We start from the raw sequence: 18596 nt of genomic DNA, 5'->3' as shown, positions 1-18596 counted from the left end.
GTAAACATACATGTATGAAGTTGTTTCACATCAAAGCAAAAACAAGGAGGAGGAAAAACTTGGTATCTAATTGTTTTTTTTTCTCTTTAAATAGAAAAACGGTACAAAAAATGTATTTTTTATTTTTTAACATGTTTGAATTCATAACGGTAAATAATGCTTTGACATGCGTTTTAGTGTGTGAAATGTGATGATTAAACTTTAAAATGGCAAGAATTTAGATATTAAAAGTGAACTCACTGATATGAACGTGAGGTCAGGAGCCACGTACAATAAACGTAAGGTGCTGTTTCACGAGGTACATATTTGGGACCGTACCATTACGGAGAGGAACATTTGAATTTTTATGCCTGTTCGTTTCGGTGCAGATAACATACGTGAAAATGAAATTTATCTTATTGTTTAAATAATTTGCCAGTGCAGGAATTCATATTTGTAGGATTTCTGTCATTAAACGAGTATGACGGATGTGTCAACCCCCGTCGTCCTGATCATGGTGCGGTCCTGTGGTGTGATTCTGCGGACAAGGACAAGCGTCAGTGTCAGTGTTGTTTTCATATATGAGAATCAAACATGGCGAGGTTTTTGAGGCCTAACATCAGGAGTTTTATCACCTCGCAGCTGAGAATGTCATCCGATCAGGTAACATACTTCCTGGAGACACGTTGCTCCGTTAAAATATGATGCAACCGATCTTTGTGTGGGGATCCAGTTTGCATCATTTCGCCTCATAATTTCGTTAACGGAAACTCTTTAAAACAGAGATTGTGTAGTTTTAAATTGTGGTGATATGACGTATAGGTAAGGCAAAGTATATAGTATTTAAAGTGAGTAGTTAGTTAAGGAATTATCTTGCTGATGGATTGAATATGACCATTAAAAGTTTGGGCTTAACTATCACCTGGTAAACTATATTCAAAGAATACGTTAGTCCTGTGAATTGTTTTGTCCATTGAGGTTGTGGTTGCATTGTTAACTCATAAAATAGTTTCTAGTCTTTTCCACATACCTCAATTATCACATGGAAAATAAAGAATCCCTTTGTCCTACTGTGTCATAAACTTAATCTTGACCTTCAGCTGGTTTTCAGAGTTCAATTGGCTTTACTTTAAAGTAACAGCTAATGAAAACTAAACTTTGGAAACCTAACTTTGAAATTGTGTCATTTGAAGCCCTTGTCAACACTAGTCTCCGACACAAAGCCCCAACAGCCTGAGCTCTTCTACGTTTTTCTCTGATTTAAGTCACAAAGTAATTTTTTTCCTTGGTCTGCTCCCCCGCCCTGTCTCAGTTGGGTGAACTCGGTAAAGGTGCAGGGAAAGGTGGTGGAGGTGGAGGCTCCATCAGAGAGGCAGGTGGAGCCATGGGGAAGAAACAGGCTGCGGAGGAGGAGATGTATTTCAAGTATGTAATATTTGATTCCACACCAACCAAATAGTGGTTTGAGTATCAGCTGTCTAATTTTGTTTGATCCCCTCCCCCCATCCTCTTCCTTATCTTGTTTGTATGTGATCCTGACTATCCACCTGTACACAAGGCGCAAAGAGAAGGAGCAGCTGGATGCACTGAAGCAGCACCACCAAGAGGAAATTGATCACCACAAAAAGGAGATTGAACGCCTCCAGCGTGAGATTGACCGCCACAAGGGAAAGATCAGGAAGCTGAAGCATGACGACTGAGGAAAGCCCTCCGAAAATAGTTTATTTTGCTCACCGTCCCAGACGCCTTTAATCACTCCAATTGCTGCATGCACTGTGTTACCAGGCTGGTCAGGAATGTGTAGGAGATCTGTAAATGCTTGAAAGTTATTAAAACTGTTCACCAAATCACAATTGTTTCCATGGCATGCTGTGACAAATGTACAGTGACAAAGTATTTGAACCTATTCCCCCTGTCCTCTAGTGCCTGGTTGTATGTGGCGTGCAGATTGCCACAGTGGTGACATCTAAATATAGATTCATACAGCAATATCAGCTTATAAAGGGTAACATAGATAGCGCGAGTAGTTCCAGGTGCCGCAAAAACTTGATTAATTAGCACTTTTCAAATGTAAGGATTGCCTGCTTTATATTGTTCTATGTGAATGTTTAATATCCCAAATACCCAAAATATTAGACTATTGTAAAATGACAATTTATCATATTAATCCTTGTATTAAAACTGAAAAATGTTTGTTTTATGCTCATTTTGAATGTAATGTCAGCACCAATTTTTAAAGAGGTTGGAAAGGGGTAAGCAAAAGAACTGGGGAAATTGTTTAATGCTAATAGACAGTTAAAAACACACATCCAATACACTGCTTTCATTGAGAACAAGTGAGAGGGCTTTGTCCATCTGACCAGGTGGGCCCCATCTGTGTTTCCCATTCTCCAATGATTACCTACAGTATTTGTATGCCACCTAGAATCCATAACATGAACACACTTTGGGTATGACAGTGTGTACCCATATATAACCCAGTTATTAAATCCAAATGCGTCCTAGTTGTGTTGACCTTTATTGAGCCTATGTGTTCATTTCCTATAAATGACCGGGCTAGGACCAACATGAGGTGCAAACCTGGGCTCACCCATGTAATTTCTCTATATTTAACACTGTTGCAAATCACATAAGATGTTAATTGTATGCCCATGTCCACCCTCTACCCATGTAGCCCAAGGAAAGATTATGTACATATGTTGCCTGAGCAAAATGATTGGATATCAAAACATCACAGAGGCTGAGTCTTTAGGAAGCAGAGATGTGGAGCATTTATCATTCTGTAAAAGTCTATTGGGCAAATATTACAATCCAAAGACTTGGATTATTTCAATAGCAGAGATATGGTCAAAAAGTAGTAATAAATGGTCATGATCATAAGTAACCAGGCATGATTTTTGTAAAGGAAATCATTGCATAAGTTATGTTACAAAGTTAAATGAGGAAATATTACATGAAATGTTTCAAAATACACCTGACACATGGAATATTAAAGCACATCACTCAGTTCATGTAGATTTAGATAAAGCTGATTTTGAATTAATAATGTGATCGTGAGCTGCCCTATGAAATTGATGTTTTTCTTTACTGGTTTATACACTTAGACATAAAAAAAACACGTCTCAACTGACATGAAACTCGGCTTCTGGTTTGTCTTGAGGCACAGAGGTCAGACTCAATAAATTTGCATAAATAATTAATATTTTACAAGTGAATAAAGAAAACTGAATTAAAACTGTCAACAATAGATCCAATGAACTAACGTCCTTCGCCTAAGGGGGCGCTAGAAACTTGTTTAAAATCCAACGAGAAAGAAATAGAAATGTCATCACTTCCGCCCACCCCTGCCTTTTACCACGAGCAACCCCGTTCGTCTTTCTTTTCGCTCATCATGGCGGACCGGTTCAATAAGGCGAGTAACTGCTGCGGGGATAATATGTGTCTTATTACTTTTTAAGTGTCAATATAGTTCTAGCTGTTTCAGTTAAACACGGAGTGTTAATTGTGGAAGTCGTTGGTGTGATTATTGTTTTTCCCGATTCTGTCTGTAATGCTTTATTTTAAAACATTTGCGGGGACTAGCCGTAGCTGAGTGAACATGCCTTCATCATGGCAGCTTCCCCAACGAGTGAATGCTGTTAGCTTGCTAAACTGGACTTCTGTACTGGTTTTATGCAACTTGGAGCGGGACTGGCTCATTTCATATAATTTACTGGCTTTCTTGTACTCATACGAGGATGTCGTTTGTTAACATCTGAGCATGTGATTTCTTCTATTAGAATACGAGTTTACGTGTCGGTATACCTCTCATGGTGATGCTAAGCTAACGTTATCTCGTCCGGTACTAGTGTCCATGTGCTAGTTTTAAAACTTACGTAGAAAAAGTATATTTTTCAATTTTTTTTCTAAGAAGCGTTTGTAATCTGCATGTTACTAGTTTTTCGCTCATAGAAGTTAAGTACCTTTGCATAATGTCGAAAATTTGACCAAAAGGAAGGCTCCGCCTTAAATGTTGCCGTAAATGGTTAAAAATGTCCTTGTAAAACCAAATCCGTGACATGGTTCTCTCATAAAATCCTACAGGTTCTGCTGCTTGATGGCAGGGGCCATCTACTTGGCCGCTTGGCGGCCATTGTGGCTAAGCAAGTTCTTCTGGGTAAGGCTTAAAATCATTTGGTCTTTTTGTGGTCTTATGAACAATATTTAAATAATGAAAAGCACATTTGGTGCTAAACTTCGTGTTGCCTCAATCTATCAGTGATGATTTCATTATCCCCCTTGTTAGAGTCTAACGACCCTGATAAAACTTACATGCACTACCATCTGAGATAGGAGGCAGATGATCATTGCTAGTGATCGTTTTTAGTGTAGATTTTTCCTTTTCTTAACCCTCAGCTCATCCGTTTTATCTTCAGGACACAAAGTGGTCGTGGTGAGATGTGAAGGCATCAACATTTCTGGCAACTTCTACCGTAACAAGCGTAAGTTGGTGTCCAAATCTGGATTGAATTTATTTTCTTGGGAGGGGTATGCTTGTCAGTGATGTTTTATAACTGTAGTTCGAGTTTAACTGACCATGATAATATCTTACATGCACTACCATCTGAGACATCGGCATACAAGTGCCACTTTCTTGTCTTAAGTATGTTTAGTTTGCCTTCAACTTACTGGGGGTTTCATGTTATAGTGAAGTACCTGGCTTTCCTGCGTAAGAGGATGAACACCAACCCCTCTCGCGGACCGTACCACTTCAGAGCTCCCAGCAGGATCTTCTGGAGGACGGTCAGAGGTGAGAATTTGGCACCAATGAAGACACAAAAAATTGTGAGAAACAGTGACACATTCTATAATATTCGTTAAAATGTAGATGCAATCATCCAGGTTTCTGAGTTGACTTTTGCATAGCATTATGTTGGTCCTTGCTTAACAATGATGATCTCTTTATCCCGAAACTGACATCCATTGATGATCCACAACATTTCGGATCTGATTGCTGAGTTTAGCAAGGACCTACTTTTGTGCAGTTACAGGTGTTTAATACGGATGTAGTGGTTGCTTTTTTGGTATTGTGCTAAACTTGGATGACTTTTGCCACCAGGTATGCTGCCTCACAAAACCAAGAGAGGCCAGGCTGCTTTGGAGAGGCTGAAGGTGTTCGATGGCATCCCCCCACCCTATGACAAGGTGTGCTGACATTTTGTCTTGCTCTATAAGACTTGTACATACCTGCTGTCTGTGATGTCATCTAACTTACCCTTCTTGTTTGAATTGAGATTCTGAAAGTAAATTACGTCTGAGACATGTTATCTATACGTGCAAATATGTGTAGTTTTCCTCATGTTTTTTAAAAAAAAAACAACTTTTTAATTTGCAGAGGAAGCGCATGGTTGTCCCAGCTGCTCTTAAGATTGTGCGTCTGAAGCCCAGCCGCAAGGTGAGCTACAAATGCTTTAAGGACTGAAATAGATTAGTCATGTTGAGTGAAAACTAGATATTCTTGAGATAAGAGTTGTTTAAAAAAAAATCTTAATCCTGAAAATGTTAATTTATGGATATGACAAACCAAACAGATGTTGAATAAATAAATGATAATTTTTAATGAACCTAATAACGTTAAATCTGAAACGTTTTTTCTTCTTCCTCAGTTCGCTCTCCTTGGGCGTCTGGCACACGAGGTTGGCTGGAAGTACCAGGCTATCACAGCCACTCTGGAAGAGAAGAGAAAGGAGAAGGCAAAGCTCCGCTATCAGAAGAAAAAGACACTGACCAAGCTAACCAAGCAGGCAGAAAAGAACGTTGTGGCCAAGATCTCCAAATACACAGACGTTCTGAAACAATATGGTGTACTTGTCTAAGCTGGTTTCTTCTGGCCAATAAAAAATAAATAAATGTTTATAGAAAGTGTTATTTTATTGTTTGTCACCATAAATTGCTCTGGATCTAAACTCAAAAGGTAAATTAATTGTAATGATGCTGCTGTATTAACATCTATTCATATGCCTGATTGGATTTAGATTTAATAGCAGAAATGATTAATGCTCTTTTTTCACATTGAATTGTCGTGCTTCCCCACTACTCATGCATACCATTGCTCAAATGTGGCCACTGGTATGTTTATAAAAAAAAAAAACATGATTATGCTACTTGGATACGATTTTATGAAACCGCTTAGTCTTTACTTGCCTCCATTCCAAACTTGGGAATTCTTCAAGTAAACCTGATGCACTGAAGTAAGATGGCAGCTTCATCCTGAGGCATGGCCAAAGGAAAGTGAAGCAGAATATTTTGCTTCAGGTGATTGTTTACATACTTGCAGGTTATATCCTGTTAGTGTGATAAAATAGTTTTATATTAAAAGTTTTAGTGTATGGTAAAGAATGTAGATGGTTTTTATTATAAAATGCAGCACTAAGGCATTTTTTCCCCTTTGTGCTATGGAAGAGGTGCTATGTTTAACTTGTAATTTTTTTTATCCACCAGCAGAGGGCAGCCTTGCACTGAATGAGAACTTTCAGCAGACTGTCGACTGTAGTAAGTAAAGAGAGCAGCTTCGATGTTTAACTAATGGAAACGTGTTGCGATGCTTCAAAGGCATATGTTGAAGGATTGCGGTATGTTTTAAATCAACATGTGTTCTCTGATTCAGTTTGAGGCTCATATAATAGTAAAGGCTAGAGTTAAAACGAAGCTGAATGCTGTTGTGATAAAAGTCTATGCGTTTGATTTTTAATTAACTGCTGTGATTTTGTTCTAAAGGACAGTTTTCAGTAAATACAGTTCTGCAAAGTCTATTTTGGAAGTAATTGTACTTCACGGGTCCTGGTTATTGGTTTTTCTGCTGGATCATTTATTCTGGGCAGCTCTAAATCAAGTAGAACTTTTTTACTTATGCAGCCGAATCTCCCGGGAGTGAGTGGATGGCTTTCAGGGCTCTTTTGTTTGGTTTTCTTTGGCTCCTCTTATTAAACTAGGACAGACTTTGAGGTTATTAACAGCCAGTTAATTTGCTCTCACCAGCAATACTTTTTAAAACATGTCCTCCTTTTAATGATTCAGAAATGAAAAAGTTTTTGCCCGCAGATGATTAGATTGCTTCGCCCCAGATGGGACAGTCTGTTGCAGCTGCTGAGTCTATATCACCTTTAAATCACTTAAATTAGTGAGCTTATTGAGGCTTGTGACAAGTTCTTCATACTTGGCTGTGGTCCCACCAAAGTGACTCAGTAATAGAGTAACAGATTTGTCTTGGTTTTGGATTTGTGGAAATGTCTGGGCTGAGAATCGGCACATTTGACCACACTGAGACTTAAGGATGACATTTGGTGAAGTGATCGACTCGTCATAGTGCAGCTGATGGTAATACAGAGCGGCTTTCAAACTATACTTGGAGCCCAGTTATTTCTACTGGCCGACTGGATTTGAGTCACGATAGTCCCAGATTATTTTGTCTTCCTTGGACTGAATTGACTGACTAACCGTGATCTTAATCAGCAGAAATATGTTGCTGTAGCTTTGCATTGATTACGTTAGATTTTTCCAACCTTTTAAAATTTGAAATCCCTTTATGATGCTTTTCTCATGTTTCTCACAGTTTTGTTTTTCATATCTAAAGAAAAGTGGTGTAGAATCGTCTTTTCGGGCCGCTCAAAGTCATCTCATGACCGCTAAGATTGATTTCGAGATTTCCTGAGGGGTCGAACAGAAATGCCTTTGGTGCCTTGTGCTGGTTCATTAATGATGTTTAAATCAAGCAATCTGTGAGAAGCAGAAAGGACAAAATGCTCTTTGGTAGACACTGCTTACACCAATAGATTGAAACTTTCAAACACCCGATATTAAGGGATCACAGCAAAAAGATTAAAAACCTGTAGGTTAGACCAATAACAACGTGTACAGCAGTGGGTGAAATATATTTAGAGCTATATAGTACCAACAAAACAAAGAACTCAATCTGATTTCTGTTGTATATTTCTAAATAATGTTTGTCTGCATCCATTGAGACCAGCAGTGTGCCGTGGAAGTTGGCTTTAATATCTTTCTTAACTGATGATTTTTATTCTGAGGTCACCCCCTTTTTCTCTTTTTGCTCCTTTACTTAATAACATTATTGCACAGTGGAACGTGTGTGGTGATGATCTCTTTTTAACATACTGCACCATGAAGCTGCCGTCTTTATGCTGAAGATGGAAGTCTGATCTTCCTCCAAGCACCTTGCAATGCCTTAAAGTGATTAGTTACACGTGTGTGGGCATTGTATTTGAGTCAAATGGCATTTCTCATTTAGAGCGACTTCCAAATATTGGGTGTCTTCCTGATTAAAACACATCGCCCATGAAGGATGTTTTGTATTACCAAAAGCTGGCAAGACAAGCCTTATATTCTATGTTTGTCCCCTTTCTCTCTGTTACTTATTATACACAAACATGCCCTCTATAAAAGCTGTCCCACTGAGGATTGAAGCCAATCTGATGCCTGTCTCCCTGCGTTAAGGAGGGACGTCATGCCTCCACTAAACAGATGGAGAAATTACCGTGACAGCTCCAAAGATGAGATATTTGGCCCATGGTGCTTGTTGTAGATCACTCTCTAATCACACCAGTTGAACCGCATTGAGAAAACCATGATAGTCTGAAACAGCTCCTACAGGTCTTGCTTATTATGGTCTGTAACTATTATGGATGTTCTGATCCCCTCCATCCAGCGTGCCTGCTGTGGAGTCGTGCATAAGGATAAAATTTACAGTTTAACTGGCATTTTGGGGATTTTAGGATGAAATGTGGCAACTAACTACATTTTCCACAAAGGATTTGGAGCAGTCTTTATAATCCCACTTGTGTTTATCTTATTGTGTGACCATAGTAACCTCTATTTGTCAGTCTTATTGCAGTGATATACCTGAAAGATTAAACCACCGTCACATGATTACTCATTACTCGGCGCCTTCAACGCAGCATGTGAGTGATGAGAATGATAAAAATTCTCTCCTGCAAGGCAGCGTGAGCTGATTGGTTTGTTAAGCTTCTATTTGATGTCTGAGTAATGTCTTATTTCTACTGAGTCTGTCCCGAGCTTATACTGTTGAGTCATTTTTGAACCAAAGATAGCTTTAAAATCACTTTAGCATAGAAGAACATCTCAAGGTCAACAGCTTGAATATCTTTTTTCTTCTTGATGAAAGTTTGCTACAGTGCGCTGTGGGGCAGATGTAGAAGATGTGCTATAGAAGAGACTTGCCCTCTGTCAACCATTAGTTTTTATCTATCTCTGTCTATGTCATCCTGAAATGAGGTCAAATCATTCTTTGTCCCAAAGGCAGCTTCAAGAAAGCTGGAGAAAGATGAAGAGCAAGAGAAATAGATAGGGACTGGGTTCGGTCTGATTTATAAGCTAGAAATCGGGAAAACACGGACTCGACTTAGTGTGCAGTTATCCATTAACCAGAAGCTTAGACAGAGAGTAATCGACTGTGAGTCTCTTTTGGTGGTATTGATGTACAGTCACTGACCTGATCTGTTTTAGTAAGAGTAAAACCTGCTCAATGCACAGGCATTTGTCAAATTGTAAAGTCCGAACCATCCCTGAACATTTTCAAGCGTTTTATCAATAAACTTTAGCTCTGTGCTTATTCTGGTTGCCAGTCAGATTAAGTATTTCAGCCATTTATCATGATGATCATGATAAATGTTGAAATTTACAGTGGTGCTTAAAATTTTTCTGATCTTTTACAATTCTCCATCTTTTTTCAAATAAATCTGACTTAAAACAACATCAAATAGCGCTCCATTTAAACAACTTTGACAAAAGTATAGTTCAAATATCTATTGGAGAAAAATATACAACAATATTACACATCTGCAAGGGGGAAAAGTATATGACACTGACCACCCAGCCCTGGCACTTAATTTGGAGCTAACATTCGAGTCATTTGCTCTCAATCAGAGCCATGACTGAGAACCAAGTTTTAGTTAAAAAACATGGATCTGTCAAACGCTTATCTTCACAGCATAATTTTGGAAGTGCACCATGGCATGAAACCTCAATTGATACTCTTGATTGGGGTTTGCACTATATTATATTTAAATCCACAGCTTGCTTATCACTTCAGTCTACAAAACCGCAAAAACTTTCAACCCACACAGAGCCCCTGATGTGAAACCACAATTACAATTCAGCAAACCTCTTTTGCATGCTTATAAACATGAGGTGCAGCGGGGCATGTGCACGCCTTGTTTATATTCACTGACCTCCGGTGTAATTGAAATGATCTACAGCGAGAGTGTTGCAACTCGATTCAGTCAGTCATGCTGAAGTCATTATTTCCATTCGCACACAAGAGCAGCTGTAAAACGTGGACACGGGAGACATCAGCGGTGACAGATTGCTGTTGGGCTCACGGGGCAACAAATTAAATTAAGAATGTGAAACCGACCTATCGCAGAAAAGCCTTATCTGCTTCACTTTAATGAAGCGCTACGGACGCAAACGCACCCAAAATACACACACTGTCACATAACACAAGCCGGAATTCACATCCAAGCGTTCTGGAGCAATATAAAACCCTGCATACGTTGCAGATGGTCGACCCAGCAGTTCTTCCTTTCCCTTGAGCCAAGTGTTCAAGTTTCTCATGGGAACAAAAGAAAACAAAACAAAAAATCCTTGATTACACTATGTGTATGTGTGTGTGTCCTTTGCAACAAATGTCTCTTACAACCCCACACCAATTCGACAGTCTCATCTCCCTCTAACTACGAATCAATAACAAGTCCCTGCCTGTGAGTGGATGAAACTGCGCCGTCTATGAAGCTAATGATGTTCTACATCCTGCACGCGTGGTGTCACGTGACTCAATTTACGGCGCACAATGTGCTTACATTATTGAAATGTATTGGCTACTTGTGAATGCAGTCATGTTTCATATAAAAAAAAACACATGCAGTTGAGCTAAATTACCTGATTTAATCTCAAACTCTGACTGTAACAGAGGACGGGAGTGACAAGGACTGAATATGGAAACATGCAGTGTTGATTAACTGACAATGTCGGTGTCAAGGGATCCACTTAGTTTAACTGTTCTGGAGGTCATGATTGGGTACCCAGATGACGGCTTTAACAATTAGCACGAAGCTGTTCGGGTTTCCATTTTTCAGAACACTTAACAAGCAGCGTTTCTCACGGGATCTCTTGTTAAATCTGATACTGTGCAACCAATTATTAATGAAACCTACAGGATTTGCCGATTTGTTTGTTGAGATGGTGCATGCATAATAACACTTTTCGGATTTGATTATTGCACGTGTAAACATCATGCACGGCTTCAGTGAAGGGCAGCAGACGGGTGATACAGCTCTGGTTAGAATGATTGGGACCCCAGAACTGTAATAATAAATCTTCAGAAAATAGATAAATAAATAAAAGAAACAATTTAGTGCAACAGGAAAATAATTTTTTTAAAAGTAAACTGAGCATTCATTTAAATGTGCTCCTCAAACTAAAAAAAAAACAATGACCTGTGATTAATCTTCAGTGGAATTTGAATCTTTGACTTCTGACTTTTGAGTTTCAGCCTAACCTGAAGCACTGTTTAGTGCAAGCTGCTCACTGAACCAAGTTGTTGCTCCATGGGTGGGCAAAGGAAGACACCACCATTGACAGAAAGCCACAAAAAGGTAAGCATGATGTTTGCAAACACATCCACAATGATTTTGGAATACTGAACTGTGGATAAATGAAAACCAAAGTAAAGCTTTTGGGAGTGCAGTGCATCCGTTTGTTCAAAGAAGATCATGTTGTGGGGCTGTTTCACCGCCTCTAAGCACAGAAGACATTGACTACATCAACTCAGACGATTTAAAAGGCATTTTATGGCAAAATGTGTCATCCAGGGTGAGAATACTCATCTTAAGATGAGGGTCTTTCAGCAGCAAATTTCGAACAAATTCAAGCACACAAAGAATGACTTAAAAGGAAAAGATGAGCAGTTTTAGGCCGAAATCTCACCTGAACGCTACTGAAAACGTTTAGATTAATCTGCAAGAAAATAATGAAAAGAGGACTCCTGCAAACCTCATAGAGCATAAAGACACAGGAGTGTAGGGGTGGAAGTAACAGACAGGAGCAACACGTTTCTGCACAATGTTTTTGCTGTTGGTGGTCAGCAATTTGGGGAATACTTTTAAAACATTGTTTATTTGTATGAGTTTATGTAAAGATATTCCACAATCAAGGATGTCCAATAATAAAAAGGAGAAACAAGCTCAACTACAAACATCATTAAGTCATAGATAAGTCTTATCCATGGTCGCTGCAGGTTTGAAAAATGTTGTTGCTAACACTGGAAATGGCTGATAAAACAGCCTCACCATGAGGCTCATAAGTCCTCCTTAGTAAATGTGAGATTGCTCTGTCAACTGTTGCTTCCAAAATTAAGGTTGAAGCTTTCATTTTGGCTGATTTATCAGTTAATGGTTTTCTTTCTGTTCTACTGATGAAATAGAACGACATGTTTATCTATAATATGTGTTTCCGTCTTTATAGAGATCATTCACATTATTTAAACAACAGTGTAATGGGCAAATTATGCTTCGCCCATCTACTGTCCAGCCAATTTTGCACATAAAACACGTCGCTATGTCATTCTCGATGAATGTATATTTGGCAGCAACTACTGCTGTAGAGTACGAACTGTGTGTTGTACTGGAGCTTGGAAATTTTTTTGTCATGACAATGAGGGTCTTTTCTTGCTGTTTGAACTAAAGCGTTGAGCAGCACGATTAATAATGCACACATTATTCCCTTAAAAACATCACATTCACTTATATTCATAGTCAACAGGAAGTCATTTTCCAGGATAGATATATGGGACATAAGAAGCCAGGCTTTGCTCTAACCTTCTTTATTGATAATTACACCAGAGGATATGCAAAGAAATGTTACGTGTGGGGAATGATATGCAAATAAATTGAATTTTTTTTAAGGCAAAACATTGAACATGGCTTCTCAAGGCCACTTTGTAGTTTCAGCCAATATGAGATCATGCCACTGTACAAAAAGGTTACCTTCCACACAGCTTATAAACATAGCGTAGAGAACAAAGACTCTGTCAGTGTTACAGCTCCTGGTCAAGGAGAGGAGAGGATCTTTAATGACAAGAGGCCAAATGTGAAAACAATAGAGACAAGGGATACCTTTGCCAGAAATGTTGTATTATAACAAGCAAAAAAAAAAAAGAAAAGAAAAGAAACAAGAAGCCATAATTGCTTCAGCTTTAACAGCTCATCTTTTGGCATCATTAATCTTTTGATTCTGCTGCTCTACTGATAATATGCAGCCAAACTTTGCAAAGATAGAAACTGTAGAAGGTTATCAAAGGTGATAGATAAAAGCTATTAAATATTAGTCTCTAAGAAACAGCAAACATTCTCAGTGTATTGATCTTGGTTTTAAATTCACAGGAACTACAAATATATGTCGCATTACATCTAAAAGTACTGCTTTTTAAATGTGTTTCCTCAAAATGTATAGCATAGTATTTGCTATGGAGGATTTTATGTGGTTGATTATCAAGTGAATAAAACATGTTTGCTGAAGCTGTTGACATAAATGTTTTTCACATGGATTTAATGTTTTTGCCAGAGGCAACCATTTGGCTTTCCAACTGCCTTTCCAGTCTCTGTCAGCAAGACCGGGTCTTAAAAACTGGCATTTAAGCATAAAAAGACATGTTTCTGTCCTGCTGCAAACCAGATCTCTGCTCAGCATGTAAACCAGGGATGTCAAACTCCGGTCCTCAAGGGCCGCTGTCCTGCAGGTTTTAGATGTTTCCCTGCTTCAACGCACCTGATTCAGATCAATGCATCATTGGCAGGCTTATGCAGAACGTAACAATCTATCGAAGAGATCCATTTAGTCTGAATCAGGTGTGTTGAAGCAGGGAAACATCTAAAACCTGCAGGACAGCGGCCCTCGAGCACCGGAGTTTGACATCCCTGATGTAAACCATTAAGGCTTTAAATGGACCTTCAAGTACACACACACAAACACACACACACAGAATCACCACTTCGGTTTATACTCATCCAGAACAAATTCCATCTCTAATGAACAATTTGAAACTTGCACTTCGAGCTGTTAAATCATTTAGTCATTTCTGATTCAGAAGGCTGTTAAAGGCAGATATTAAGAGGGACCAATGATGTCACACAAATTTGAAAGTAACATTTACCTTAGCTCTTTGAAAAGAACCACTGCACAGATTAACTACCATCCAGTTAGGAAACCGTAAAAAGAAGATTAATGATATTGCCACATTGCCTTACATGTGTTCTTTACTTGTGAGTTGCTTTGGATGAAAGCAGTTTACAAGCTAAATTAATTATTTGTAATGATAATCCTTGTTAGATTACAAACACGCCAGCATTAATCTCATCTCTCTATTAATTGATATACATGCACATAGCTGAGGCAGCTCTGAAGAAACTGTTCAAATGCAAGAATCCCCAAGGCAGTGCCAGAGAGTGCTGCTTAAATTCAGTGCAACTTAAGTCCCGAACCCAGCTGTTTGCATACATAAAGGTCTTGATAAAGCAACAACAACAAGAAAAAAGAGTATGTAATCTTATTCTTCTAGTTAATTCTAGTTATAGTGTGTTAATAGGCAGGATGTTTCCTTGCTCACCAGTCAGTCAGGGCCTCACAGGTTTGTGCTCTCACACCACATTATTCTTATGCTGAGTCTTAAGAGTAAGAGTGAGACCTCCTTTGAGAGCAGGAGGGTTGATCTCACGTAATCTGAACAACATCCCTTGTTTGCAAGAAAACCTGGCAGGAGATTGTCAAACAGATCATTTTGTGTATTTCCTATACATGATACACTGTGACAAACCTACACAGATATACAGAAAGCTTAACCTTCCAGTCAACAAATGTAACATGTGATTAAAGATTTTCTCCGTCTGTTTTAGAAAATTCTAATTCAAAAGTACTTTTTCTAAATAGATCATTGTTTTATTGAATTACTGTAAATCAACGGCAAATGTCCAACAGAATCTTATTATATTTGATAATACAGTAAATGCAATCTTAACCAATGTGCTAAAACCACCAATGTCCTGACAAAACATGAAATCGTTATAAAATACAAACTAATAATGGCTAATAAACTCAGTGAGGAGTCCCCATCAGTCTCCAGTCTTGGTATATGTTCCCGTCCTACAATTTCTAACCAAGGAATGGGATGTCACTACATTTTTTTTATGCGTGAAAAATGCACCAATTACACACCCTCTGGTGAGACTTGGCTTGTAATAGTCGATTACTGTAATTCATCAGCATTAGGAGCTGTAGTTTCTGTCACATCCACTCTCACTGACTGACATGATAAGTTGTAATGTGTTTGGGATTGATGACAACTCACATTGACATTCAGATTTTAATTAGTAGTTTATTTTTCAAGGAAAGTCAGGACTGACAAGAAGAAACTGCAGAGCAAACTTTATTTTTAGGAAACTGCCACAAATTCACAAGTTTGCTGAGTCCCTTCTTGTAGACAGCATCAGCGCCATACTTCCTGTTCAGTCGGTCCAGGTACACACTAAGGTATCTGCAGTCCTCCACCTCTTATCCCAGGACGCAAAAAGTGTCCAACTTTTTCCTGGCCCTTATGAAAATATTATTAAATAAAAGGCTCACGGCTCACAAATGGTATCTTCTGCTCTCATTCAAAAACAAAAACAAAATACGGCATTAACAGAATAAATCTTTTTTCTTTTTATGACCACTACTGAGTTCCTTTTTTTCCTTTTTTCCTGGTTTCAGTTTTAGAGCACGTGCTGTAAAGTGGATTGCAGAAAATGACAAAGTCAACACTCACTGAAACATATCGGTATCTAAAATTTTTACCTGGTTTTAATCAGATGAGATGAAGAAACACCAGAAACATATTTCAATACCAAACTGGTCATTTTTGCAGTATAATGAGAAAGGTTTAACCACCTTCAGGCTAGCGAACAGCCTGGGTTTAATTTCTGTTTAGGAAATCTCATACAGAGACAAAGAAGGAAAGATGTGTGCATGCAGGAAACTACACAGTTCCAACCAGCTCTATAATGAGGCTTTCAAACCAGTTTGTATCCTTTTACTTCAAACAAAGCGTCATGCTCACTCACATGTGCAACAGTGAGAGGGACGGGATAGTTTTACGGTACAATTTCCAGGATGCTTTATCCCTGTTATAGCAATGATTCACACTATTGATAACAACAGAGAGAAAAGACCAAAAGAAGGCACAGGGAGTTATAAATGGATCTTGATAAACAATAATGAAACTCTCTTGAGGTGGACGTTCAATATTGATTTCCTCTCCTCTAACAGTGTTCAGGGATGTCTATAGTCATATTCAAACCCTTCATTGATAATTATTGATGGTTGTGTGTGTGAATAAGAAGTCTCTTTATACCCCGTGCATGGTGCAGCACAGTGAAAGGGGAGCCTCTGCTTCTTTCATATACTCACAATAGTGCCATTAATCAAATGACCAATCAGCACAGGGCTTGTCTTGCAAGAACATTCAAGCTCTACTACTCCGCACCTCAGTTCAACCTCTTTCACTTTGTCAAGTAATTTTTATCATTTTGATGTTTTTCTCCCCTCCTTGCTTAAAAATAAGTCTTTTTTAAAAAAAAAAATCCTTTTGTGTCTGCCCTTTGGATCATTTGCTGTTAAAGCAAGGTCAGTGTGAACATTTTTCATTAACCTGAGGAACATCCACAATAGACTGTATGTTTTCCTTGTTTGGTTAATAGAAAGAGCACTGCAGGCTATTCTTTCACGAATGATTCTCTCGCTCATGTAGGGTTCATTAATATGCATAATGCTGCTATGCACTGTAACTGAGGGCTCCTTCTGAGAATGTAAGATGACTAATAAAAGAAGGTTTCTGGTCTCTACAAGAATCTAATCTTTTGACTCCTGGAGCATTTGTCAGTTTTGCTATTAATCTTAAAATCAAAAGTTGTAAAAAGAAGACCATCTCCATCATTTTTATATCCTCAGGTCATCGCTACTTTTATGATGAGAGGTGAAGGCACGTCTCATACCGAGTTCTTACATGACAAAAGTCATTCGCCCAACGGCTCAGTAAAGGAATCCATTTACTCTGAGTTGAATTAGTGTCAGTGGAGTACAGTTAAGGCCAGTTCAATCAGATAAAAGCTGGGAATCTGTTCTATATGGCGTTTGCACTCTTGATGATTGTGGTTTAAAAAATCCTCCCACTGCTGTCATCTGCTGCTTGTGCCTTTGATCGAAAATGTTTTAAAAACATCAAATAGGCAGTTGTTTCTCAGTGAGATTGTTTTTTCATGGCTCTTATTAAATCACCTTTAACACTCCGCCTCCATTATCTAAAGCATTTTTTTCTCTTGTTGATCCTTTTAGTGAACAAATGAACACTGGTCGTTTTCACACTTGCAGCAAATCCTCATCTTCACATTTTCTGGCCTGGTTTTATCGTTATCACGCAGGTGTGTGATAAGGAGACTTATCCAGAGGGAAAAAGACGAGCTGAATTATCCTTGAGAACTTCATAGAATAAAACATTTGCACATAGTAATCAGTACACATCTGTTCTCTCTTTTCTCCACAAGGACAAGACGAAACAATCAAAGATCCATGTATGAATTCTTACCTAACTGAATTTATTCATAATTCTATCCTGGAAATGCCTGACAATAAATAACTTCTTTCCTTTTCTTCTGTAGCCCAGGCTGTCCCTCATCATTTCTCTGCACCAGCTCTTCTTAAGTTGGACAAATGTCATGGTCTAGTTTGCTTGATTTATCTGCAAAGACACCGAAGTGGGACAAGAGAAGTATTTTAGAGGGTGATTTGCAAGATTTTTTGTTAGAGTCTCCTCTGGTTCAGCCTGGTCTCATTTAAAGATAAGAATTTTTGTTGTTTCAATCGTCATTTCATACTAAGGCTTACACCCTATTCTGTGTGTTTACCCCAGCCCTACTCACTGTAATTTTGCCATTTACTGTAATGTTACTGTATCCGCATTTTAGAAGCATGCTATCTTAATGACATACAGCGACATGCCAAAAGCTTGAAATGAGTTTGTATGACACATAAAAAGTGCCAGAAGTGGTACGCTGTTCATACAAATTGCCATGAGGCCGTGTTGTTTGGTTGCCTGTGTCAAAAACTGCCGAGGTGTAAAAAATGTTCATATCCTTTACTGAATCACAAACATTCTTTACCAAATAACACGTCGTGCAAAGATACTAAATGATTTTACAGGCACAAACTCCCAGTAATTCTCATCATAAATAACAACAATCCTATAAGAGAAAAAAGGTTGTGTCAAGTTGAGCCAAACTGTGCAACAAAACAGGCTCATGACGTATGTGAGTATCATGGCAAAAATGTACTGAAAAGCATCAAAAGTAAGGTTACTTTTAACTATTTTGTGTACTGGAACTCTATCAGGTATTCAGTGTTACAGATTTGTATTAACATTATTTTCCTCTGAATCATAAAAATACCACATTAAGACAAGTTGAGATACCTTAAATCTCAAGTTTAGTAAATGTTACCTCAACGTGTTCTGATATTGA

At 38.4% G+C, this 18596-nt stretch overlaps 2 protein-coding genes and 3 non-coding genes across 5 annotated transcripts; all 5 read left to right on the top strand.

Moving 5' to 3' along the window:
* Window positions 1-490: 490 nt before the first annotated feature.
* atp5if1b (ATP synthase inhibitory factor subunit 1b) lies at window positions 491-1832 on the top strand. The gene is made up of 3 exons (XM_072365616.1): window positions 491-642; window positions 1292-1404; window positions 1538-1832. The coding sequence occupies exons 1-3, from the start codon at window positions 574-576 to the stop codon at window positions 1677-1679; spliced, it is 324 nt and encodes a 107-aa protein (XP_072221717.1). The 5' UTR covers window positions 491-573; the 3' UTR covers window positions 1680-1832.
* Window positions 1833-4046: 2214 nt separating this feature from the next.
* Window positions 4047-5880, top strand: rpl13a (ribosomal protein L13a). The gene is made up of 6 exons (XM_072365218.1): window positions 4047-4135; window positions 4395-4460; window positions 4667-4768; window positions 5078-5163; window positions 5354-5413; window positions 5625-5880. Exons 3-6 carry the CDS (start codon window positions 4696-4698, stop codon window positions 5832-5834), a joined length of 429 nt encoding a protein of 142 aa, XP_072221319.1. The 5' UTR covers window positions 4047-4135; window positions 4395-4460; window positions 4667-4695; the 3' UTR covers window positions 5835-5880.
* LOC140270967 (small nucleolar RNA Z195/SNORD33/SNORD32 family) lies at window positions 4230-4312 on the top strand. Its single transcript, XR_011907783.1, has one exon. It is a non-coding gene; the product is annotated as a small nucleolar RNA Z195/SNORD33/SNORD32 family (small nucleolar RNA).
* LOC140270969 (small nucleolar RNA Z195/SNORD33/SNORD32 family) lies at window positions 4512-4592 on the top strand. The gene has a single exon (XR_011907785.1). It is a non-coding gene; the product is annotated as a small nucleolar RNA Z195/SNORD33/SNORD32 family (small nucleolar RNA).
* Window positions 4904-4979, top strand: LOC140270971 (small nucleolar RNA SNORD50). Its single transcript, XR_011907787.1, has one exon. It is a non-coding gene; the product is annotated as a small nucleolar RNA SNORD50 (small nucleolar RNA).
* Window positions 5881-18596: the final 12716 nt, after the last annotated feature.

This window comes from Leuresthes tenuis, unplaced genomic scaffold, assembly GCF_036924035.1.
Source record: "Leuresthes tenuis unplaced genomic scaffold, fLeuTen1.0.hap1 SCAF_15, whole genome shotgun sequence".
NCBI lineage: Eukaryota > Metazoa > Chordata > Actinopteri > Atheriniformes > Atherinopsidae > Leuresthes > Leuresthes tenuis.
The sequence above is the reverse complement of the archived record's forward strand: the minus strand, read 5'-3'. Positions and strand labels throughout refer to the sequence as shown.

Bases quoted from the DNA above. Each gene is read 5' to 3' on its own strand.
- rpl13a (XM_072365218.1), top strand. From the start codon at position 4,696: ATGAACACCAACCCCTCTCGCGGACCGTACCACTTCAGAGCTCCCAGC. The intron at 5,164-5,353 runs GTGTGCTGACAT...TTTAATTTGCAG, and splicing joins TCCCCCCACCCTATGACAAG to AGGAAGCGCATGGTTGTCCC. The intron at 5,414-5,624 runs GTGAGCTACAAA...CTTCTTCCTCAG, and splicing joins GTCTGAAGCCCAGCCGCAAG to TTCGCTCTCCTTGGGCGTCT.
- atp5if1b (XM_072365616.1), top strand. From the start codon at position 574: ATGGCGAGGTTTTTGAGGCCTAACATCAGGAGTTTTATCACCTCGCAG. The intron at 643-1,291 runs GTAACATACTTC...GCCCTGTCTCAG, and splicing joins TGAGAATGTCATCCGATCAG to TTGGGTGAACTCGGTAAAGG. The intron at 1,405-1,537 runs GTATGTAATATT...CCTGTACACAAG, and splicing joins GAGGAGGAGATGTATTTCAA to GCGCAAAGAGAAGGAGCAGC.